The following is a 25,805-nucleotide window of genomic DNA, read 5'->3' as shown; positions in this document are numbered from 1 at the left end:
GCATTTAATGTGTGTAAAGGTTTTTGATTGAGACTATAACTCTTTGATACAGCTGTCCAGGGAGGTAGCCACCTGCCTAATACATTGAATACTGAGAATACATATCTTACAGGTACTGTTTACTTTGTACTAGCTATTATTTAACCTTTTTAAGAGGGTTCCTTATTTATAAAAAGGGTAAAATATCAACTGCACAGGGTTTCTTATAGCTTTTTTTTTTCCTGGTCTAGGATCCAATCCAGGATCACATATTTCACCTAATTGTCCTATCTCTTTTGTTTCCTTTCATCTGGTACAGTTCCTTGCCTTTCTTTATGGTTCATGAAGTTAATATTTTTGTAGAGTACGGGTTGTTTTGTAGCATGTCCTGTGTTTGAAGCTGTCTGATATTTCTTCATGACTATATTTGGGTATCCAGTTTTAGCACAAGTATCATAGAAGTGATGTGTTCTCAGTGCATCATGTCAGAAGGCACATGTCACTTGGTTCCAAGTAGCTTTGATCACTTGCTTAGGGTAGTGACTGCTAAGTTTCTCCACTTAAAAGTTTCTTATTTTCCCTTTGTAGTTAGAAAATATTTTCTAAGTCAGTTTTTGAGATTATGTAAATATGTTGTTTCTCATCATATTTTTACCCACTAGATTTAATATCAATTGATGATTTTCTAACTCCATCGTTCCTTATGAATTTACTAGTTTCATTCTAGTGTAGGCAAAAGCTTTCCCTTCTTCCCTTATTTATTGACTTACATCAGTATGGACTCATGGACTCATGGATTCTTAACTGGATGTATTATAGTCCATTACTATCATTATTTATATCATTATTTATTTTGATGCTCAGATTGTCCCAGATTTGGCTACTGGTTGCTCTCTCAAGCTGTTCAGCTGTTCCTTTGGCATGTTCTCATTATTCTTGGAAAACTTCTTTCTTGTCTTGTGCAACAAGTTGTTCCAGGCTTATCTTACAGTTTCTTGGCTCTAGCCCAGATACAACATTTTTCTAAGAAGCCCTGGTTCCTTTATTGGATAATGGTATGTAGAAACCAAGATTTTGTAACACTAGGTGTATTTATTGCTCCTAGTATGTTATTGTTTCTAAGGCCTTTCTGTAGCAGAACTAGGAAATGTGTACATGTCTGTGTGTGTGAATATACACATATATACTCATTTGTGTGTATATACAACACACATTTATGTACACGTACAGATACGCCTACACATGTGTATATACTTATACACATATGTTAATATCTATCTATTAAAAACTATGAGTTTATACTGATACTTTTAATTTCAGTCTAACAGCACAAAGTAGGATTCCCTCCTTTTCATATTTGTAATTCCCTTCCCTTTTCTGTGTTTATATCTTCCTTTGCCAACATTGAGAAATCTGGCTACCACTACTCTAGTATATTTAGTCATTTTTAGAAGCCTAGGACACTCAGAATGTAGTTTCAGAATTGGTAACTGATAACACTGTGTTAATGCAAGCTTACTAGAATTGCGATATTTGTAATTCTTATTTTATTGAAGAGTCCTTTTTAAAATTGACTCAAGTAGGCCTTCCCTGGTGGTGCAGTGGTTAAGAATCCGCCTGCCAATGCAGGGGACACAGGTTCAAGCCCTGGTCTGGGAAGATCCCACATGCCACGGAGCAACTAAGCCCGTGCACCACAATGAAGAGTAGCCCTCGCTTGCCACAACTAGAGAAAGCCTGCGTATGGCAACGAAGACCCAACACAGCCAAAATATAAATAAATAAATAAATAAATTGACTCAAGTAAAATATACATTGAGTAAAGTGTGCACAACATTTGAGTGTATAACTTATTAGTATTAATAAATGTATACAGCTGTATAACCCACAAGTCTACCAAGATTTAGAACACTATTCACTCCTTAGACTTCCCTCTTGCTGTTCCTCAGTGTCTACAAAAGCAACTGTTGATCTGATTTCTATCACCATAGGTTTAGTTTTGCTGACTCTAATTCTTATAAATGAAATCATATGACTTATTTTGTTCAGTCTAATATGTATGAGATTCATCTAAGTTGATTAGGGTTTGTTCCTCTGCAACGGAGTAGTAATCCATTGCATAAATATGAATATACCACAAATTGTTTATCCATCCTAACCTTGATGAGCATTTTGATTATAAACAGTATTTTGCTATTATGAATAAAACTGCTGTGGCATCCTTGCAAATCTTCCAGCACACATATGTTTTCAGTTCTTTTGGGTAAATACCTAAGATTGGAATTGTTGGGTCATATTGTAGGTACTAACTTTATAGGAACCTGTCAGTCAGTTCCCCAAAACATTCATACCATTTTCTGTTTCTACCAGCAGTGAATGAGAGTTCTGTTTGTTTCACATTCTTGACAACATTTGGTGTTGTCGGTCTTTTTCATTCTAGCCATTCAGGTGAATTTATGGAGTGGTATTGTATTTTACTGTGACTAATGATTGTGAGCACTTTTCATGTGCTTATTGACCACTTGTATGTCTTCTTTTGTGTTGTGTACATCGTTTTATTGTTGATTTGTAGGAATTCTTTATATATTCTGGATATAAGTCCTTTGGCGAATACATGCTCTGTGGACATTGTCTTCTAGTCTGTGGCTTGTCTAGTCATTTTCCTAGTGTTGACAATTGATGAGCAAAAGTTGTAAATATTTATGAAGTCTAATTTATCAAATTTTTCTTTTATGATTACTACTTTTTAAATCCTAAGAAATCTTTACCCCTTGTAATGAGAGCATTTTGTGTTTTCTTCTGCCATCTAGAATTCATTTTTTTGTATGGTGTGAGATAGGGATTGAGATATTCTTTTTATGATATCATATTCTTTCCCATCAAATTACTTTTGTGTGTTTCTAAAAAAATCAGTTCTAGGTTGTGTTTACAATAGATTATTCCTAAGTCTTAAGCTATGGTTGGTTTTTATATCACAGGAAGTCTAATAACTTAATTTTATGCTTTTAGATTCTATATCTAACATCTTTCTTATAAGGGAGAATAGACAGGAATGTAAACTGATCGGTACTTATCCACTGTCACTGCTCAGATGTACCTTACAATACAATCACAATTTGTCCAGAGCCTTAGAAGTCATCTAATCCAACCTCTAACTCCTAGTCTTAGCTTCTTCTCTAACCATTCTCCCCAGACCTATCTGCTGCCCACTGTGTTTCCCTGCTTCTGCATCTCAATCAGAACTAAAGAGCACTTGGCATCTTCCCCTGACAGCTTACCTGATAGTAGGCTCATGGTATTTTTTCAGGTGTTTGAAATACCTGAAAATGTAGGTTTGCCTTTCTTTAAGAAAAGTCAGTAGTATTTACATTTCAGGTGGCATTTGGGCAAGTGTGTTTCAATAGCAAACTTTCCTGATAGATTTATAATATGATTGGGTAGATATACAACTTTCAGGATTGTCTCTTCTGTTAAAACCAGGCACATCTGTGTTTATATGAACAGTGTCTGTGAGGAATTTTCATTTCATGGCAGTTGTTAAGACTGTTTTATAACAACTAACAAAGGTTCACCACCATTTTATTGTGAGCCATGAAGTCACGACTTCCTTCTGGCCATTTACAATGGTAAATGCAACAACATTCTATTTGTAGAAAGGGCAAAATAAGTCTGATATGTTTGTCCTTGTTAGGAAAAGCCTTCAGAGCTTGGGAAATCGCATTTAACTATTGTAATACTCTCTTTTTACTCTTCTTTCAGGAAGAAAACAAAAAATTATTTATTTGGCAAGTACTGCAAAGAACAAAAGCTTTAATCCTTACTTTCTCTCATTTGTAAAAGCCCTGCTTCTCAGTTTTGATGTAGAACTTGGGAGTAGATGGGTAAAAATAGAACATTTATTTGACAGATTACGTGATTTCCTTTTTTTTTAAATTGTAGAGTGAGTTTGAGTGCCAAAGAGTTAAAGTATTCTGTAAGTTTGAGATGGCTGTGAACATGGAATATTTAGTGGTGTTTTGAGTTTAGAGCACTTGGCTTTGTGAGGAATCAGGAAGAGATTAAGAAAAAAGAACAGTGAAAGCGTGACCTTTTAGTGCTGATTTTAATTTGTGTATATATAATTTCTTCCTTTCATCTGAACTTTGGTTGTTACTTTTAAAGCCTTCTTATTCATTCATTCACTCTTGTGCATTCAAGGACTTGCTACTCACATGAACTTTTCAAAATAGAGAATTTGGTCAGAGGAACATTTGTACAGGTTTATATGTATTTTTCCTTTGTGGAGATGGACACTGTATCAGATTCGAAAAGGAAAGAGTTGTCCCTTAACATAGTATTATGGAGGAATAGTGTAAAATCACATTGTAGAATTTATCATCCTTATTCCTGTGGTGTGTGTCTATTGATCTTAATTAGGTGATTTCTGTTCAGAAGGCAGATGTAGTGATTCATTTGTACACCTTTCATATACCTCCTGAAGTCACTGATCAAGATGAAATCTCAATAAAGCTGCATGTGACAGATGTGGATTTCCTTGGTCTGCTTTAATGGAAGCATTCTTTAGTACTGTCAGGTTGAATTGTTATTTTAAATTGTGTCTCATCAAGTATCCTTTTTTAATATCTTTTTAAAGGCTTTTTTTTTTGTCAAGTGCTTTGAACCTCATTTTATAATCTTCCTTTGGATTACTTTTTTTTCCTTTATGTCTTAATTGAAGTGATTTGAAATTAAGTAAATAAGAGAAATGTATTTCCCTTTAGTAAGTGTCTTGAAATAAAATGGTCTTTTATTTTTAAATATTGAGTATTCATGAATAAAAAGACCAGGATTTGAGGAATAAGTTGCCAGTTGCTTTGTAAGTGTTAAGAAAAATCTGTGTTCCATAGAAAAATGATATTTCAAGCCCCTAAATGGTAAGCTTTCAGAGTGGGAGAGAAGTAATCATAGAATTATGGTGTTACAAAAATGCCTTCTTTCTGTGTTATCATTCTGTGGTGTGTTTCATATAATTTCCAGCTAATTGCTACAATCCTGAGGCCTACTCTTTAAGTCTCCCAAACAGCTTTTTAACAGTTTAAAAACATGTATTTACGTTTTATGATTACATTTTAACAGTTTAAAAATGTATTATACAGTTCCTTGCTTTTTGAAACAAAGTATGATAAACCTAATTGATGTTTTCTTGATATTTCAGTATCATAATTTTTGTACGATTACTATTATATAGTGACACCTTCAAGATCATTTGGAGAATGTTAGTATGTATATTTTAAAAAGTTTAGAGAAAATGCATTTGAATAGTAGTGTATTTTTAAAAATAACATTATTTTTAGAGCTGTTTTAAATTCACAGCAAAATTAGGCAGAAGGTACAGAGGTTTCTCTTTTACCCCTGTCCCCACACATGCTCACTATCATACTATCACGCCGGAGTGGTACATTTGTTATCATTGATGAACCTACACTGACACATCATTATTGCCTAGAGTCCATAGTTTACTTTAACGTTCACTCTTGGTGTTGTATATTATCTGGGTTTGGACAAATTTATAATGACATGTATTTACCATTATAGTGTCCTACAGAGTAGTTTCACTTTCTAAGCGTCCTCTATGCTTCATCTAATCCCTCCCTCTCTCCAGCCCCTGACAACCACTAGGCTTTTTCCTGTCTCCATAGTTCTGCCTTTTCCAGATGCCATATACTTGGAATCATACAGTATGTAGCCTTTTCAGATTGGCTTCTTTCACTTAGTAATATGCAGTTAAGTTTCCTCCATGATTTTTAATTGCTTGATAGCTCATTTCTCTTAGTGCTGAGTAATATTCCATTGTCTGGAGATAACACAGATTATTTATCCATTCACCTACTGAAGGACCTCTTCATTGCTTCCAAGTTTTGGCAATTATGACTAAAGCTTCTATAAACAACCTTGTGTAGTTTTTGTATAAACATAAGTTTTCAACTCCTTTGTGTAAATACCAAGGAGCTCTGTTGCTGGATCATGTGGTATGAGTGTGTTTAGTTTTGTAAGAAGCCCCCAAATTGTCTTCCAAAATGCTATACCATTTTGCATTCCCACTACCGATGAATGAGAATTCTTGTTACTCAACATTCTCACCAACATTTGGTATTGTTAGTGTTCTGGATTTATACCATTCTAATAGGTGTGTAGTGTTACCTCGTTTTAATTTGAATTTCCTGATGACATATGATATGGAGCATCTTTTCATATGCTTATTTGTCATCTGCATATCTTCTTTGATGAGGTGCCTATTAAGGTCTTTGGCCCATTTTAATCAATTTGTTTGTTTTCTTATTGCTGAATTTTAAGAGTTCTTTGTCTATTTTGGATAACAGTTTCTTATGAGATGTGTTTTGCAAATATATTCTTCCAGCCTGTGGCTTATCTTTTTATTCTCTCGATGGTGTCTTTTGCAGAGTGGAAGTTTTAATGAAGTCCAACTCATCAGTTATTTCTTTCATGTATTATGCTTATGGTATTATATCTAAAACGTCATTGCCAAACCCAGGGTCATCTAGATTTTCTCCTATGTTATCTTCTAGGAACTTTGTAATTTTGTGTTTTACGTTCAGGTGTCTTATCCATTTTGGTTATTTTTGAACGGTGAATGGTGTAAGTTCTGTGTCTAGATTCATTTTTTTACATGTGGATGTTCAGTTGTTTTAGCACCATTTGTTAAAAAGATTTATCTTTGCTCCCTTGTATTGCCTTTGCTTCTTTGTCAGAGATCAGCTGACTATATATATTTATGTGGGTCTATTTCTGGGCTCTCTATTCTGTTCATTGATCTATTTGTCTGTTCCTTAGCCAATACCATACTATCTTGAGTGTTGTAGCTTTACAGTAAGTCTTGAAGTAGTGTATTTTTTAACAGATTTTTTTCCATTCAACTGTATTTTTGCTTACTTTTTGTTACTACTGTTGGCAGCACTTTCTCATCTTTTGATTTGCTTCTTCTGACCTGATAGCCAAACTTACTGGAATTATATCTAAATTAAGAGAACTAGATTTCAAGAGGACTTCTTGAGGAATCAGATGAATGCATGTTCTGAGTTCCATTGCTCAGAAATGTATTTTTTCTTTCTGAGTTCTTGATATTGCTAGATTAGGTATCTGGATTATTGGGTTGTTGCTGCGAATTGTCTTGCATGATAGTGCTTTTTTTCTTTTGGGTTTGTGTTCTCACTTCTAAAAAACTCAAATTATGTCATTATGAAAAATGTAAATGAGCTCAGTGAATCTTGTGGAAAAGTTTTTTTTTTCCTTTTGTGAGGTGCCAAGGAAATGTACCTTTTAACGTTTTAGAAGGAAATATAAAGTGAAACTTCTATTTGCTTATAGTAATTTTTGTTTTTATTGTTTTGGTTACATATAAATAATGATTTAAACCTTCTTCAGTGAGAGTTTTTGTTGTTCAACTCTCTTGTCATGCCTGTTTTTATTTAGTTAACTGACATGTCTTTTGGCCTCATTTTTTTTTTTTTGCAGGGAAATGCAGTAGTAAATTTATTTTTGCTAGTATGCACATGTATATTAGAAAGTTTCCTACTTTTAAGTGAGGCTTTTGATTTTTGGGGGGGCAGAGAGGTAAATTTCAGCTCATTTAAAACAGAAAATTTTTCTGTTGTTGAAAATTGATTAGAAATTCAGTTGAAATGGGAACAGTGCTAGGTAAATGAGGAATAAAATCAGTTTTAAAAAGAGAAAAATAATGTTGAGATGCAAGAGTAGAATTTTTAAATAGAAAAGGATTGCAGAGGTTTGTAATAAACATTTGATTAATTGATTGGTTCTACCTTGTTTTATGAAATGAAAAGAAGTCCAGATATGTAGTCTGAAATCCTGCATAATTTCGAGCTAGTCACAACCATTCTGAGCCTTAGTTTCTTTATTGGTTTATTACTGACACTTTGAGTATAGCTACAGTGGTGGTTTTTTTTTTTTTTGATCCTCAGCCCCAGTCAAGCCTTCAGATGACTGGGGCTCCATTTTTTTAAAAAAAATGTTGTTATTATTATTATTTTTTTTACAATGGTGTGTTAGTTTCTGCTTTATAACAAAATGAATCAGCTATACATATACATATATCCTCATATGCCCTCCCTCTTGCATCTCACTCCCACCATCCCTATCCCACCCCTCAAGGTGGTCACAGAGCACCGAGCTGATCTCCCTGTGCTATGCGGCTGCTTCCCACTAGCTATCAGTTTTACATTTGATAGTGTACACATGTCCATGCCACTCTCTCACTTTATCCCAGCTTGCCCTTCCCCCTCCCTGTGTCCTCAAGTCCATTCTCTAGTAGGTCTGTGTCTTTATTCCCATCCTGCCCCTGGGTTCTTCATGACCATTTTTTTTTCTTTTTTTTTTAAGATTCCATATATATGTGTAAGCATATGGAATTTGTTTTTCTCTTTCAACTTACTTCACTCTGTATGACAGACTCTAGGTCCATCCACCTCACTACAAATAACTCAATTTCGTTTCCTTTTATGGCTGAGTAATGTTCCATTGTAGATATGTGCCGCATCTTCTTTATCCATTCATCTGTCGATGGACACTTAGGTTGTTTCCATGTCCTGGCTATTGTAAATAGAGCTGCAATGAACATTGTGATACATGACTGTTTTTGAATTATGGTTTTCTCAGGGTATCTGCCCAGTAGTGGGATTGCTGGATCATACGGTAGTTCTATTTTTAGTTTTTTAAGGAACCTCCATACTGTTCTCTGTAGTGGCTATATCAATTTACATTCCCACCAGCAGTGCAAGAGGGTTCCCTTTTCTCCACACCCTCTCCAGCATTTATTGTTTGTAGATTTTTTGATGATAGCCATTCTGACTGGTGTGAGGTGATATCTCATTGTAGTTTTGATTTGCATTTCTCTAATGATTAATGATGTTGAGCATCCTTTCATGTGTTTGTTGGCAATTGGTATATCTTCTTTGGAGAAATGTCTATTTATGTCTTCTGCCCATTTTTGGATTGGGTTGTTTGTTTTTTTGATATTGAGCTGCATGAGCTGCTTGTAAATTTTGGAGATGAATCCTTTGTCAATTGCTTCATTTGCAAATATTTTCTCCCGTTCTGAGGGTTGTCTTTTCTTTTTTTCTTCTTTTTTTTTTTTTTAAATTTATTTATTTATTTATTTTTGGCAGTGTTAGGTCTAAGTTTCTGTGTGTGGGCTTTTTCTAGTTGTGGCGAGCGGGGGCCACTCTTCATCGCAGTGTGCGGGCCTCTCACTGTCGCAGCCTCCCTTGTTGTGGAGCACAAGCTTCAGACGCGCAGGCTCAGTAGTTGTGGCTCACGGGCCTAGTTGCTCCGCGGCATGTGGGATCTTCCTAGACCAGGGCTCGAACCCGTGTCCCCTGCATTGGCAGGCAGATTCACAACCACTGCGCCACCAGGGAAGCCCTGAGGGTTGTTTTTTCATCTTCTTTATGGTTTCCTTTGCTGTGAAAAGCTTTTAAGTTTCATTAGTCCCATTTGTTTATTTTTGTTTTTATTTCCATTTCTCTAGGAGGTGGGTCAAAAAGGATCTTGCTGTGATTTATGTTATAGAGTGTTCTGCCTATATTTTTCTCTAAGAGTTTGATAGTGTCTGGCCTTAAATTTAGGTCTTTAATCCATTTTGAGTTTATGTTTGTGTATGGTGTTAGGGAGTGTTCTAATTTCATTCTTTTACATGTAGCTGTCCAGTTTTCCCAGCACCACTTATTGAAGAGGCTGTGTTTTCTCCATTGTATATTCTTGCCTCCTTTATCAAAAATAAGGTGACCATATGTGCGTGGGTGTATCTCTGGGCTTTCTATCCTGTTCCATTGATCTATATTTCTGTTTTTGTGCCAGTACCATACTGTCTTGATTACTGTAGCTTTGTAGTATAGTCTGAAGTCAGGGAATAGATACAGTTTTAAAAGATCATCTGTATGAAGCACTGACACATACTAGGATATTAATATGTTTGTTGTATATTTTATGTGATACATATATTCCTGAGGAGCAAAATTTTAATTGACTCTTTACATAACTTTAAAATTTATTGGAGAACCTATTTAAAATAATTTTTAATGGTACCTGTTGTAAAGAAAATTGTCACTTTTTAATGTTTCAGTTGCTTAAAGCAAGGGTTCCTATAATAAGGATTTTTGCCTTTGAGAAAAACATACATTTTCAAACAGGCCTTTGTAGTTAAGTGCTTTAAAAATGTGAACAGGGTTTAATAAGGGCCATATTACCTTTGGGAGAATGTTTTTCATCTAACACAATTGTTAAAAACCAGAAGGATGTATTCTTTCATTACGGTGTTTCAAAGAGAAAGCCTTCCTCATGACTTCTATTTCTTGGCAAATTTTACTTCCAAATTTGTCAGTTGATGATAGAACACAAAGCAAGGAATTATGAGGGTAAGGAGCATTAGCAGACCAAGTTTCAGTAGTACATTTATTTTACTAACTCATAGTTGTGGCTTAAAGTTTTACATACTGTGTAGGTTATGAGACTACTACTGTTCTCTGAGACAAGCATGTCGGCAAGATCACCTACGATCATGGCTTATTGTCACTGTGGTAACTAAAGTCCCCCCTTGGATTGAATTCAAGGAATTGTCTTTATGGTGAATTCTTTTCCTTAATAAAGAATCCTACTGTAGGGCTCAGTACACTTGTCCCTTGGTATCCATGAATTGGTTCCAGGACCCCCTGAGGATACCAGAATCCGGGGGTGCTGGAACCCTTAATATAAAATCACATAGTATTTGCATATAACCTGCACACATTCTCCCATATACTTTAAATCATCTCTCGCTTATTTATAATAACTAATACAATGTAAACGCTTTGTAAATAGCTGCCAGCCCATGGCAAGTTCAAGTTTTGCTTTTTGGAACTTTCTGGAATTATTTTTTCATGGATATTTTCAGTCTGTGGTTGGTTGAATCCACAGATGCAGAACCCATAGATATGGTGGGCTCACTATATTTATATATCATTTAGCATTTAGCTTTAAAACCATATGCTATAATATACAGGTCTTGCTTGTGTATTGATTAATCTGTCCCCACATGTTTCATGTTTTTTGATGCTGTTGTAAATTTTATTGCTGTTCAAATTCATTTTCCAATTGTTCATTGCTAGTATAGAAATACAATTAAATTTTTTTTTTTTTTGCGGTACGCGGGCCTCTCACTGTTGTGGCCTCTCCTGTTGTGAAGCACAGGCTCCGGACGCACAGGCCCAGTGGCCGTGGCTCACGGGCCCAGACACTCCCGCGGCATGTGGGATCTTCCCGGACTGGGGCATGAACCCGCGTCCCCTGCATTGGCAGGCAGATTCTTAACCACTGCGCCACCAGGGAAGCCCCTACAATTAATTTTTATATGTTGACCTTGTATCCTATATTCTTGCTAAAACTCATTTACTAGTTCTAATAGATTTTTTTTTTTTTAGGATTTTTTTACATAAAAAATCATGTTGTTTGCAAAGAAGGATAGGTTCATTTCTTCATTTACAATCTGAATATCTTTTAATTTTTTTTTCTTGCTTTTTTTGTACTGACAAGAACTTCCAGTACAACATTGAATAGAAAATGTGAGAGTGAACACCCTTGCTTTGTTCCTGATCTTAGGGGTGCCTTTCCTCATGTAAGAATTATATCGGTTGTAGGTTTTTCATAGAAGGCCTTTGTCAGAATGAAGAAGTTTCCTTCTTTTCCTCATTTGTTGAGAGTTTTTATCATAAATGCATGTTAGATTTTCTCAAGTACTTCTATATTTTTTGAGATGATCTTATGATTTATATCTTTTCTTCTTTAATTATGGAGAATTACATCGATTGCTTTTTGAAAGTTAAACCAACCTTAAAGTCATAGGGTGAACCCCACTTAGTCTGGTGTACTATCTTTTTAAGGATTTTGCATCTGTGTTGATGAGAGATATTTCCTGTAGTTTTCTTTGCTTATAACGCCTTTGTCTGGCTTTGGTAACGGTGTAATGAATTAACTTGGGAAGGGTTTCCTTCTCTTCTATTTCCTGAAAGAGTTTGTATAGAAATAGTATTGTTCCTTAAATGTTTAATAGAATTCACCAGTGATGGCATCTGGGCTTAGGGTTATATTTTGGGAAGATCAGAAATTAGAAATTAAATTTTGTTTAATTGGTATAGAGCTATTCACATTTTCTTCTTGAGGCAGTTTTGGTAATTTGTAGCTTTCAAGATATTTGTCCATTTCATGTAAGTTGTTGAATGTATTGGCATAATGTTAGTTTGTAATATTCCTTTATCATCCTTTTAATGTCTGTAGGCTCTGTCCTGATGTCCCCTTGTTGCCCCGATATTAGTAATTTGTGTTTTCTTTCCTGTATCCTAATGAGGGGATTAATTTTATTGAACTTTTCAAATAACCAGCATTTGATTTAAAATTTTTTTCTACTGGTTATCCATTTTCTCATTGTTGGTTTTCTGATTTGTCATTATTTTCTCCTTCTACTTATTTTGGATGGTCTTAGCATCAACATAGATAAGTGAATCATAATACAGTCTTGAAATAGACCCATACATAGTAGCTCAATTGATTTTTGAGGATGGTGCAGAAGTTATTCAAGGGGAAAAGATAGCCTTGTCAAGAAACTGTGTGAGAAAACTAGGCATCGATATGAAAAAAAAGGAATCTAAACCCTTACCCCACAACAAAAGCAAACAAACAAAAAATACTTCAAATGATTCATAGATGTGTTAGAACCAAAACTATAGGATTTCTTGAAGGAAAAATAGGAGAAAATGTTTGTGACCTGTTCTTTGAAAGATACTGTTAAGAAAATGAAAAAAGCAAGCTACAGTGTGAGAGAAAGTATTTGCAAAACTTATATCTGAAAATGACTTATATCCAACATATACAAACAGCTCTTACAGATTTATTATGAGACAAATAGTACAATTTTTAAAAAATGGGTAAAATGTTTGGAAATGTGACAAAAAGATATATGAATGACCAGTAACACACGTGAAACAACATTCAAAAAAGGTCACCAGTGAAATTCAAATTACATGACAGTGAGCCAACACTTCATGGCCATTAGCATGGCTAAATTTGAAAGAGTGACCATACTAAGTGTTTGACAGGCTCTAGAGCAACTGCAAGTCTCATGTATTGCTGGTGGAAATACAAAATGGCACAACCCCTTTGGAAAACAGTATGGAAGTTTCTTTTCTTTTTTTTTTTAAAAAATAAATTTATTTATTTATTTTTGGCTGCATTGGGTCTTTGTTGCTGTGCATGGGTTTTCTCTAGTTGTGGTGAGCGGGGACTCCTCTTCATTTTGGTGCGTGGGCTTCTTATTGCTTGGCTTCTCTTGTCGCGGAGCACGGGCTCTAGGTGCATGGGCTTCAGTAGTTGTGGCATGTGGGCTCAGTAGTTGTGGCTCGTGGGCTCTAGAGTGCAGGCTCAGTAGTTGTGGTGCAGGGGCTTAGCTGCTGCTCCGCAGCATGTGGGATCTTTCCAGACCAGGGCTCAAACCCGTGTCCCCTGCATTGGCAGGCAGATTCCTAACCACTGTCCCACCAGGGAAGTCCCTAGAAGTTTCTTATAAAGTTAAACCTACACTTTCCATATGACGCAGTAATCCCACTCCTGGATATTTACCCAGAGAAATGAAAACATATGTCCACACAAAGACTTGTACAAGAACGTTCCTAACAGCCTTATTCACATTAACTCAAAACTGGAGTTACTCAAAGGTCCATCAATAAGTGAACGGATAAATAATTGTGGCAGTTAAAAGTAATGAGGTACTAATGCATACAACAACAGGAATGAAGCAAAAGAATCCAGACACTAGGGTCCATACTGTATGATCCTATTCATGTGAAACTCTGTAAAAAATCAAATTTACTATAGAGGGGTGAGTGGTTGAGACCAGGGGAGGGGGAGAATAACAGGCAAGGGGTAAAAGGGAATCTTTTGGAGTGTTGGAAATAATTCTTGATTGTGGCAGTACTTAGTTCTGTGTATTGTCAAAATTTATCCAACTGTACCCTTTAATAAGTGTATTTTATTATATGTAAAATTATACTAAAGTAAAAGAAGTTTCTTGTTTAGTGATTATCAAATCTGGTTGTACTTCAGAATCATCTGCTAAGCTTTTTAAAGTGTACATTCTTCTACCTTATGTCATACCCAAAGAATCAATGTTCAGCCTTAGGCCTGCTCATTTGAGGTTCTTAAAAGTTTCAGAGGTGATTCTGATTCTCAGTGGGACTTCAAAAATAATTTTTTTTCTTCCATGGCTTTTCATTCTTAAGACTCCTAGGATCTAATAAAGTGAAATTTTAGCTATAAAAGGCATTACTGATTTTTTTCATGAATTCACATCCTGCTTTCATTAATGGCTTTTAGAAGAACTTTATATTACTTATTTTGGAAGTTTGCTATTTTTAATAGCATATGCTTACATTGTTAAAATATGAAAAATAAGAAAAATTCCCATTATATCACATTTTTGAGTATATGAAATGAGCTATTGAAATGTCCTGTTTAGTCCTCCAGTCTCATACCCCTAATTACTAATGATTTGATGCATATTTTCTAGATATTTCCCTATGCTTATAGAAAAGAGATATATTCTAATCTAGTTTTATATGTTTTTAAGTAGTCATTTATATATTTAAGTAGTATGCGTTGAGTGCCTGCTCTGTGGCAGCCTTTACACTAGGCCCTGAGGCTATTGAGCCAAAGAGATACCTGCTCTCCTGTGATGTTGTCAGATGGGAGGATAGATGTTGATTAAATAAAAACACAAACATATATATTAAAACTGTAGCAGGTGTTACAGAAGACAATTATAGAATATTGTAAGATTACATAGTAAAAATTAAAACCTTTTTTGACCCTTTTACCCTAGTTTGGTTCCATCCTTTGAAAAGCGTGCTTTTTCTAAAGTATTTAGTACTGCTTGGGTAGTATGAGTGTTCATTTGCACGAAACAACTTGCACATGAACATCCCCATATTAAAGTATTATTTTTTCCTCTCAGTGTTAGTCAGCAGTCTTGTATTATTTTAAAATACAAAGAAGACTTAAATATTTAACTTAAGTGACAAAAAATTGAAAAAAGATTCACTCAGCAAATATTTGTAAGTACCTCCCTGAGTCTTGGTCTGTGATCATCACTCAGTTATATGCTATATAACATTCTGTTACTAGAACAGCAATAGCAACTTGAAAGTGGCAATTTGTTCTGGCAGCATATTTTTGGTGCTGTCAGAGGAGTTATTACTGTTGGAGTGTGTCAAACACAGTGCTTTTAAAAATATGTTACACAATATACTAAGTGTATTTGATATTAATAGAGAGTATGTGGGGTGGAATTTTTGTGCTCATACAAGTTTAGGAAATGGAGAGCTAAAGTTAAACATTTTTAGCTCTAGGTATTTTCAAAACTTTTAATATGTTACATTCTGAATCTTTTAAGATGGAGCTGTAGTACACAGTGACTCTCTTTCTGATCGTGGAACCCTTTCCTCCTTGCCTTATAGTTCTATGAATAGATATTTAAGGAAAGAAATATATCTCCAGTAATATCTAAAAAAATCATAGTGGCATGTTTTAAAGATGCATGATAATTTTAATGTAAAACATTATTGTTTAAACATGATTTTTCTCTCTCGTAAGCACCAGATCTGTATTTTATATTTATATGCTGAGCTTTGGGGAATTAATTTACATATAAGGAAAGAATCATTTCTCCATTCTTGCATCCTAAACTGGGAAAGGAAAATGAAATTTATGTTTCTCTTATATTTCAGAACAAAGTAGAAGAGATGACTTAGAAGCTTTAGGTCATATGTTCATGTATTTTCTGAGAGGCAGTCTTCCTTGGCAAGGTTTAAAGGTAATTGTTTTTGTGTTTCCTTATTGAATTTCATAAATTGTTAATATATTAAGATGCTGTCTTCCACGTATTTAATTTTAAAATTATGTCTCAAGATTCTTTTTCTTTCTGTTTTAGGCTGACACATTAAAAGAGAGGTATCAGAAAATTGGAGATACAAAACGAGCCACACCAATAGAAGTGTTATGTGAAAATTTTCCAGGTAATGAATAATGCTGCATGTGCTTATTATACACAGAAAACTAGAACTGTTCATTTTCATTGCTTAAGTTGATAAGTACTTTTTTCATGCTTAAAAAATATGATTCAAAAGATATCAGCAGGACTTCCCTGGTGGCACAGTGGTTGGGAGTCCACCTGCCAATGCAGGGGACATGGGTTTGATCCCTGGTCCAGGAAGATCCCACATGCCGTGGAGCAGCTAGGCCCATGCACCACAACTACTGAGCCTGAGCTCTGGAGCCTGCAAGCCATAACTGCTGAGCCTGTGTGCCACAACTGCTGAAGCCCATGCGCCTAGAGCCCATGCTCCACAGCGAGAGAGGCCGCTGCAATGAGAAGCCCGTGCACCACAACGAGTGGCCCCTGCTCGCCACAGCTAGAGAGGACCTGCGTGAAGCAACAAAGACCCAATGCAGCCAAAAATAAATAAATAAATAAATAAATTTTAAAAAGGAAAAAAAAGATGTCAGCATTTGATACACAGACCACAGGGCAATGTGTATATTCACTTTTGTAAAACAGTATTAATGGAAGAAAATTCATCTTTTAATACTGTTGACCAGTACCAGCTAAAGTAATATTTTCTTCAGTAGCATACTTTTAATAAGTTGAAATATTTGCTTAGAAATACTAACTAAAGTTTTGGTATACAATATTAGTCATTTGAGTCTCAATGTCAAGCTCAAAGGAGGTATGTGATGTATGATTTAGTCTAGTTTTCCAAGTACAGTAAAATCTTACTAACCTTACTACTTTTAGGCTAATTTTGTATTGGGGAGCTTTATGAAGATAGATTTACTCTCATGTAGATTTTTGGCAGCTCACGTGAAATCAACAAAAATTTACTTAAGATTCCTAAGTCAATTAAGGGATAAGAATAATGTGTCCCTAATGTTAAAATACCTGTTGTGATTTATGCAATAACATTAAATGAGAACCAAACTTGAAGATAGAAGATGGAACTTATATCTCACTTCAGTATTTACAGGTTCTCCTGTACAGTGCTGGCATTATTATTGTAATAGTATCAGCAGCATAATCTCAGGTAGCCCTTTTTCAAGTTTGCTTTTATTATTCATTGACAGTAAACTTTAATTATGTATTTTGCTTTCTTGCTATATAACATATAGAACTGGAAGATTAAAAGAAAAAATAGATTGATAGTACTAACAGTTTAGGTGTAGGCAGATTGGCTATACCTTATTAAGAAGCTTATACAAATTTCTGCAGGAAAAATGGGGGTGTCAAAGTAAATTAGCCAGGTGATTAGCTAGAAAGTGGAATAGTGGGAGAGTCACCATGTGACTGGGTCACTGGATGCTACTTTCATGCCTGTTAGGCTATGGGTGATCCTTTTCTTATTAGCTGCCATGAACAAATTGGATCCTACCATCTCTTATAATAGGTGCTTTTATGTGCTCTGATGGTTAAACACTGTTTTACTAATTGCTGACCATTTTGCTTATTGATTTTTATGGCTTTTTCTTTCTTTTACTTCTGGAAAATATGACCTTAAAAAAAATACATATCTCTAATATATTTGGGAATTATAATAGCATGCAAAGGTTTATGTATTATTAAATAATTGTTACATTTATGACCAGAAATTAAGAGAAGAATTAAACTGTCCTCCTGAATCTGTTTTAGCTTTATGTTGCTAGGTCAGTTGATTAGAATACGATTTAACCAAGGTTAAGAATTTGAATCTTCTATTGGTCATTTAGTGTCACTGATTCTAAAGGAAGTCCAGCAAGGTAGTGCAAATGCTTTCATGTATAAATCAGTTCCTATCAGTATTTAAAATAATTTTTAAAAATATGAGCTTAGTATGGTATTTTGTGATTAAATAATTATGCATTATTAAGTTTCTATTTCAACCTTGGATACTGTCCAAGGTTTCTATTAAAAATAATGTAAAATAAAAATTTTAGCCTTTCCTAATGAATTGAAACAAAAATAATGTTTGTTAAATCTCTGATTTATCTTTTGTCCCTATTTCCTTTCTTCCCTTCTTTCCCCCTTTAATTTCATTGTTATTAAGTTCATAATATTTTAAATTTTAGTAGAATTTTGTTACTTTTTCATGTTTTTATAATACCCTGTGCTTTTAGATATTTATAATTTTATTATTAATGAGTATTAGAAAAGTTTAATGAGAGAAAATTTTTATTTCCGTTCTAGAAGAAATGGCAACATATCTTCGTTATGTAAGAAGGCTAGATTTTTTTGAAAAACCAGACTATGACTACCTAAGAAAACTTTTTACTGACTTGTTTGATCGAAAAGGGTATATGTTTGATTATGAATATGACTGGATTGGTAAGCAGTTGGTGAGTACTCTAGGCTATATAATAAAAATAAAAGATTATTTGTAGTACTTAACCTTCTTTTTCATAGTACAGATCCTTTATTTAAAAGAGTTGAGAACAAATAGTTTTTTATTTTGAAGTATAATTGATTTACAATATTATATTAGTTTTAGGTGTACAACAGTGATTCAGTATTTTTATAGATTATACTCCATTTAAAGTTATTACAAAATAGTAGCTATATTTTTCTGCACTGTACAGTATATCCTTATTGTTGATTTATTTCATACATAGTAGTTTGTCTCTTAATCCCATACTCCTGTCTTGCCCCTCCCCCCTTCTTTCTCCTCACCGGTAACCACTAGTTTGTTCTCTATATGTGTAAGTCTGTTCCTATTTTGTTATATACATTTGGTTGTTTTATTTTTTAGATTCTACATATCAGTGATAATAGAGTATTTGTCTTTCTCTGTCTGAGTTATTTCACTAAGCATAGTACTCTAGGTCCATCCACATTGTTGCAGATAGCAGAATTTCATTCTTTTTTTTTATGGCTGAGTAATATTCATATATATGTGTGTGTGTGTGGGTGTGTGTGTATATCCATATCTATATCTGTATCATCTCCATATCTTCTTTATCTATTCGTCCGTTGGGCACTTAGTTTGCTTCCATATCTTCAATATTTTGGCTATTGTGAATAATGCTGTTATGAACATTGGGGTGCATTAGTGTTTTCGTTTTCTTTGGATGTATACCCAGCAGTGGAATTGCTGGATCATATGGTAGTTCTGCTTTTAGTTTTTTGAGGAATCTCCATACTGTTTACCATAGTGGCTGCACCGATTTAAATTCCCACCAGTAATGCACAAGGGTTCCATTTTTTCCATATCCTCACCAACACTTACTATGTCTTGTCTTTTTTATAATGGCCATTCTGACAAGTGTGAGGTGACATCTCATTATGGTTTTGATTTGCATTTCTCTGATGATTCGCAGTGTTGAGCATTTTTTAATGTACCTGTTAGCCATCTGTATGTTTTCTTTGGAAAAATATTAATCCAGGTTGTCTGCCCATTTTTTAAAGGGTCCTTTGTTTTTTTTGGTATTGTATGAGCTGTTTATAAATTTTGGATATTAACCTCTTGTAGGTTATATCATTTGCAAATATTTTTTCCCATTCAGTAGGTTGTCTTTTCATTTTGTTGATGCTTTTCTTTGCTGTGCAAAAGCTTTTAAGTTTTATTAGGTCCCATTTGTTTATTTTTGCTTTTGTTTCTCTGCCTTAAGAGACAGATCTAAAAAATATTTCTACAATTTATGTCAAAGAGTGTTCTGCTTATGTTCTCTTCTAGGAATTTTATGGTTTCATAGATAAAGGTCTTTAATCCATTTTGAGTTTATTTTTGTATATGGTGTTAGGAAATGTTCTAATCTCATTCATTTACATGTAGCTGTCCAGTTTTCCCATCACCACTTATTGAAGAGACTGTCTTTTCTTCATTGTATATTCTTGCCTCCTCTTTCATAGATTAATTGACTACAAGTGTGTGGGTTTATTTCTGGGCTGTCTGTTCTACTCCATTGACGTATATGTCTGTTGTGCCAGTACCATGCCGATTTGATTACTGTAGCTTTGTAGTATAGTCTGAAATCAGGGAGTGTGATACTTCCAGCTTTGTTCTTTTTTTCTCAAGATTGCCTTGGCATTTCAGGGTCTTTTGTGGTTCCATATACATTTTAGGATTGAGAATAAATAGTTTTTTAAAGGGTTCATTTTATTTCTTTTTTATGGATGTTTCGGGTAGCATAATATAAAAATTATTCTTTGAATTTTGTAAAAACCGTACATTTGGAGTCTACTTTTTAGAGTGATGAGTTATTTTGAATGTTTTACTTCTGATTTAGTTCTTAATGTCAAATATACTTTTTAAAAATATAATATTCTAGTGATAACTTTTAAAAGATCAGCTAGTTTTTTTCCTTTAGTCATCTTTCAAAGCATTTGTAATTTTAAAATATGTGTTAATTATTCTAGCAGTTTTAGGTTATCTTGGAATAGACTGATACTTATATATTGGAGCATGTTTAGGTTTTAAAAACTGTACCAAGTTTTCATAGTTAAAAAAAAAATTGTCTTGATCATAACTGTGGGATGGGTGTCATTACTTAAATGAAGTTATCATTAAATTCTTTCTTTGAAGTGGTGACTTCCAGAAAATCAAATATGTATTCTCACTAGTCTTTTATTTTTAAATAAGTAAGAATGCCTTACAAAATTTTCTATAATTATGGCTCACTGTTAGCAAATTTTTTTCCAGATTTGGAACTGCTGAACTCTCAGATTCAAGTATTTTTGAACAACTGACTTACTTAAGCGTTTAATCTGTATTTTTCTTAACTCCAAAGTGATTTAAATACATATAGTATCTAAAATACAAATCTGAATATACTTTGATTAAAGTATTTATATGAAGTTTTGAATTATATTTGAAAATTTAAATTTTATATAAGCCTCTTCTGAGCTAAAATATTGACAGTAAGCAATTTTATTAGCTTATTTAAAAAACTATTCCCTTAATTTTCTTAAAATATTTTTTTCCGTTTATATATTGGCTTTGGAAATGAGAAACATAAACAAATACACTTTCATTTTTTTGATATGAAAAAGTAACCTAAAAGTAATGACAGTATTAGAAGGTCTTTTGTTGATACAAAAATAAATAGTTGATAAAGTATTTAAATATTTTGAAAATACTTTAAAAAGTAGCTATAATCTCTTTGTTGTATTTAACAACATATTTTAGGAAAGATATCTTTTCTTAAGGCCTTACTTTATTTAACAGTGTCTTTTTTTTTCCCCTGATTATGTTAAGTAGCTAAATAGTTTTAAATAAGAGTTCTGAAATTGAATGCATTGATTCTAATTGTTATTGTATTGTAGCCTACTCCAGTGGGTGCAGTTCAGCAAGATCCTGCTCTGTCATCAAACAGAGAAGCACATCAACACAGAGATAAGATACAACAATCCAAAAATCAGGTTTGCTGCCCTTTTAGATATGAAATGTCTTAATTTGCTTCTGTATTACCTTCTCACAGTTTATAAATATATTTGTTGTTTTATCATGTGCAGATGACAGCTTTATATGTGTATGCATTTGCGTGTATACATACTTGTATATACGTATTGAAGGATTGAAATACATGTTTTTTTCTTTTATAAAGCAGACTATATACACACATATTAAGGATAGAAAATGAAAATGCATATATTTTCAATAGCTAGACTCCTTCCCCTAATGTTCACATTAAAAATGTTTAATCATAAATCCTAATTAGTGGTATAAGTTAGTATAATAAACTTTGAGCAATGTTTGATATTCTGTTAGAATGGAAGTATCTGGATACCCTGTTGGAATGAATTGTAATAGCAGTTGGTCTTTCTAACTATAGTCTAGTTTAGTGAACTAAATTATCTACTGAGTTCCTGTTATTTGGAAACTACTATTCTCCACAATGCAGAAATTCAGAAGTAAGGAAAACATATAACCTGTAAGAAATGATTTTGTAATCAGTGGCTAAGACCTCTCTCAGCCTCTGGAATCAGTCATACCTGGATATGGCTCGACCCTGGGCAGATTACTCATTCACTCAAAGCCTCAGTTCTCATCTATAAAACAAAAATAATTCATTTAATTCCTAGCATATAGTAAGCTTTCATTAAGTCTCAACTCTCGTGGCTGGTATTACTGTTATCATTATTACAATAAATTCACAAATAACTACATTACAATGCAGAATAAACTCTACCATAGGAAATACATTAATAAAGTGCCAAGGAGGATCATTGGAATATGTAGGATCTATAAAGATTTTATGGCAAAGATAGCTTTTGAGATGAGCCTGAAGAATGAATGGAATTTTTAAAGGCAGGTGAAGGAATAAGAGCATTTTGGGGAGAGTGAACAGTAAAAAATATAAAGCAGAAGTTTAAAAATGTAGAATATGTTTGAGGAGAAATAAGCAGTTGGCTTGGAGCAGAGAGTAGGTTCAAGACAAGGCATAGAAGATTCATTGAAGAATTTGTATTTCCTGGGTAAGGTATATTGGAAGCTGTTGAAATTTTTGAACGTTTTCACTCTTCTTATTTTTGTATAAGGAAGCTTTATTGAATCCTTTTGACGTAAAAATTTTTGCTGTCACCCTGAGTTAAACAGGCCTTTAGAATTTTGTGTTATAACCCTTTTTGGAGGAGGATAGTGTGTTATTCTTTTTGTATCCCATCAGGGTTCAGGTTTCAGGTGAGGGTTAAATAAGAAATGAAATCAAAGAAAAAACACAACTTATTAAAAATAATAGCCAAATAAAATGCTGCATTTAAGAAATATTTAACAACATTATGCTTTAAAGTATAGAGAATTTTAAAAGATTAGTTTTATAATTTCACCTTAGAAAAATTGGGCCAGTAAAGGGTATTATATATAAATTACTTCCAATATAAATTACAACTTGTTGATAGCTTGAGTACTCTGATAAGATGCTGTATATAGAAAGAAATGGGAGAAATCAAAACTTGGAGTTTGTGTTTTATAAATCAGTTAATTTCTCAAATATACGTGGAAGAAGATCAGTAATTCATGTTCTGTGAAGATCTCCACTTGAGCTGTTAGGTATTGTAATAAGTGAAACTCTTCTTTTATTGTTGAGTTAAATTTTTGTTGACATAAATTTAAATGTTTTAAAGGTTAACTTTCTACATGTTTCAGATATATCTTGCTAGCTCAATTGCCAGCTCACTGAGGGTGGGAACCATATTTTGTTGATGTAGTACTTGTTGCACTAAATGTAAGGAGTCAGTTTTTTTCTCAGGAAAGCCTTTAGGATAGCTTATATATTGAATTTGAAACCAGGACATGCAGATTCTTACCATGATAGAAACATTGTATATCTAGAAAAAATTTCGTAACTATCTGTGATGCAGTAAACAGCTTAAGTTGTGTGATAAACCCATAGTTCACAATCCCAAAAGAAGAAAGGTTAATTCTTTAAATGTCTGAAACCTTTGTAATGTCCCCAGATAAACAATTGTAACTTAGAGTCAATGGTTGAAGTTCAGGGAATCTGGAAATTTTACAGAAAATGTTGGGTGCATGCAAATGTTTGTCCTGAGGCGAGGTTGCATAGCTCTTACTGTCTTCTTAAAAGGTCCATGGTTCCCAAATGTTGCCTGCTGTCCTACGCAACATTTAGATCTTTGTCTCTCTTTTAGTATGATTTTCATTCTTTCATCTTGTTAAGATTTGGTCTTGCCTAATTTATTTCACTTTAACCCTACAAATCTGCTAAATTCTGGTGATAAATTTGGAGGATTTAATGAAAAGATATTATAGAACTGTCATAATTGCTTTGATGACATATTTCATGCCAAAGAATGCAGTTTTTCGTTGTACAGTTTAATTTAGGAAGTTTAGTGCCGGAACGTTTATTCTTTGTGTCCACTTGATTTCAACATCTCTTCCCCTAAAGGGTTACTCTGGCTCCTGATATGCTTAGGCTCCGTATAGCCCAGTGTACTTGGCACTTTGTGGCATGATTTTCCTTACTTTGGTTGAAAAAGAAAGAAAAGAGCCCTGAAGTCTTTAGAACATAATGTAATTGTGATAAGGAGCTAGGTAGTAATATTGGAAGAGCAGTAGGCTCTCAGTTTAAATCCTTTGTGTACTCTTTGCTACCTCTATGACCTTAGAGAAGTATTTACTGTTTCAGTGTCTTCATCAGTAAAATGAGGGTGATACTGTCTATCTCAAAAATGAGATAACACATATAAAGCAGCTAATGCAGAACCAAACGTAATAGAAACTTAAATATTGTATACCTTCCCCCTCTTCTTATTAGTGCTGTCCACATTTTCCTGAAACATAGAAATTGACCCCTATTAAGCAGTTACTCCTAATTCTGTTACTAGATTATTATTAGTTTGTGGTTATTGCCATACAAGTTTGCCAGATCATCTAAAAGCTTCAAGAATTATCAGCCTATTTCATGGAAATGGGTTTCTTAATTTGAACCAGATAAAAAGATCAAGGAGGCAAAGAGATTCATATATGTAAGATTGTCACTTAAAAAAACTGTTTACCATATCCTCTTGGTATTCTATATAGCACTTCTCGCTTTTCGAAGAATTTTTCTGTTTTCTTGTATTATCCTCATAATCAGAAACAGGGTACTAAGCAAGAAGAGAAAAGTTTTCTGGGACCTTAAGTATGGCTGTTTGAGTACTATCTTTTTATTCACCTTGCTAGAAGTAGTTCCTCATCAGAAAACTAATGGGGACCTCTACTGTAAGAAAATATAGTGGATGGCTTTTTAAAACATTTCATGGTTTATTGGAGTACTTTCTTGACCACGTCACTTTTACCTCTCTAGTTTTTGTTAACTTTATAAAGTTAACAAGTGGAGTCTATGATATCTAAAGTCCTTTCACTTCTAAAATTCTGTGATTCTATTTTATTTTTGTGGTTGATCATTACATTATTGTAGCATTTTAACTGAAATCTCTCCATGTTCAATATGCAAAGATAACTACATCTGTGACTCAGAATAGTAAGGGTATTTTAAATTTCCTTTTATACGATTGTTTTCTATATTATAAGGATGAGATGTTTAACATTTTGGGTTTCTCTTCTTCCATGCATGCCACATGCATTAAATAAATGGCAGTCGGCAGACCACAGGGCAGCTTGGGACTCCCAGCAGGCAAATCCCCATCATTTGAGAGCTCACCTTGCAGCAGACAGACATGGTGGCTCGGTACAGGTATTTTCTGATTTTTGCATGAGTGATTATTTCCCAAATCTATACAACTAACCCTTTTTGGAACTCATGGCATGATTTCATATCCTAATGAAAATCTTGTTGCTGAACCTCCATAATTCTATTCCTTTGTATTTAACCAAAAAGCAGAATTAACATGGTCTAGCAAGACCAACAGGGATACTAAGATTTTGCCTTTGTTCATTTTTACAAGCATATGCAACAGTATTTAAGTAAGTTGTACTCAAAATAGGTTAGAAAAACAAAATGTATTACTTGAAATATGTGTTAAACTTGATTTTCCAATAATAAGCTCAGTCTTTTTTCATGCTTTAAGTAATAGAACATTTTTTATATCTTTTCCTTTTCATTGATTTTGCCTCCTTCAAACTTAGTTAAGTAGATATCTAACTTTTTCATCCTCAGTCCTTAGAATGTACTTTCTGATTAATTGGTCAAATAAACATGACCCTAATTTTTTTTTTTTTTTTTTTTTTTTTTTTTGCGTTATGTGGGCCTCTCACTGTTGTGGCCTCTCCTATTGCGGAGCACAGGCTCCGGACGCGCAGGCT

The 25,805-nt window shown here is 33.8% G+C and overlaps 1 protein-coding gene across 10 annotated transcripts in view; it reads left to right on the top strand.

The window, feature by feature from the left end:
- Window positions 1-25,805, top strand: part of CSNK1G3 (casein kinase 1 gamma 3) — a 128,359-nt gene that overhangs the window by 77,440 nt on the left and 25,114 nt on the right. For 8 of the 10 annotated variants that reach the window (XR_003004826.1, XR_003004823.1, XR_003004822.1 and 5 more), the window contains 4 exons: window positions 15,804-15,889; window positions 16,007-16,091; window positions 18,293-18,441; window positions 21,365-21,460. Coding sequence is in view for 1 of the 10 variants with exons in the window: in XM_024757144.1 (XP_024612912.1) it covers window positions 15,804-15,889; window positions 16,007-16,091; window positions 18,293-18,441; window positions 21,365-21,460 (416 nt within the window). In the remaining 9 variants the exon portion in view is untranslated. The remainder of the gene's footprint in view (window positions 1-15,803; window positions 15,890-16,006; window positions 16,092-18,292; window positions 18,442-21,364; window positions 21,461-25,805) is intronic. The other 2 variants (XR_003004827.1, XR_003004825.1) reach the window with 1 other exon arrangement.

Source organism: Neophocaena asiaeorientalis, unplaced genomic scaffold (genome assembly GCF_003031525.2).
Source record: "Neophocaena asiaeorientalis asiaeorientalis breed wild unplaced genomic scaffold, Neophocaena_asiaeorientalis_V1.1 scaffold149, whole genome shotgun sequence".
Taxonomy (NCBI): Eukaryota; Metazoa; Chordata; class Mammalia; order Artiodactyla; family Phocoenidae; genus Neophocaena; species Neophocaena asiaeorientalis.
The sequence above is the reverse complement of the archived record's forward strand: the minus strand, read 5'-3'. Positions and strand labels throughout refer to the sequence as shown.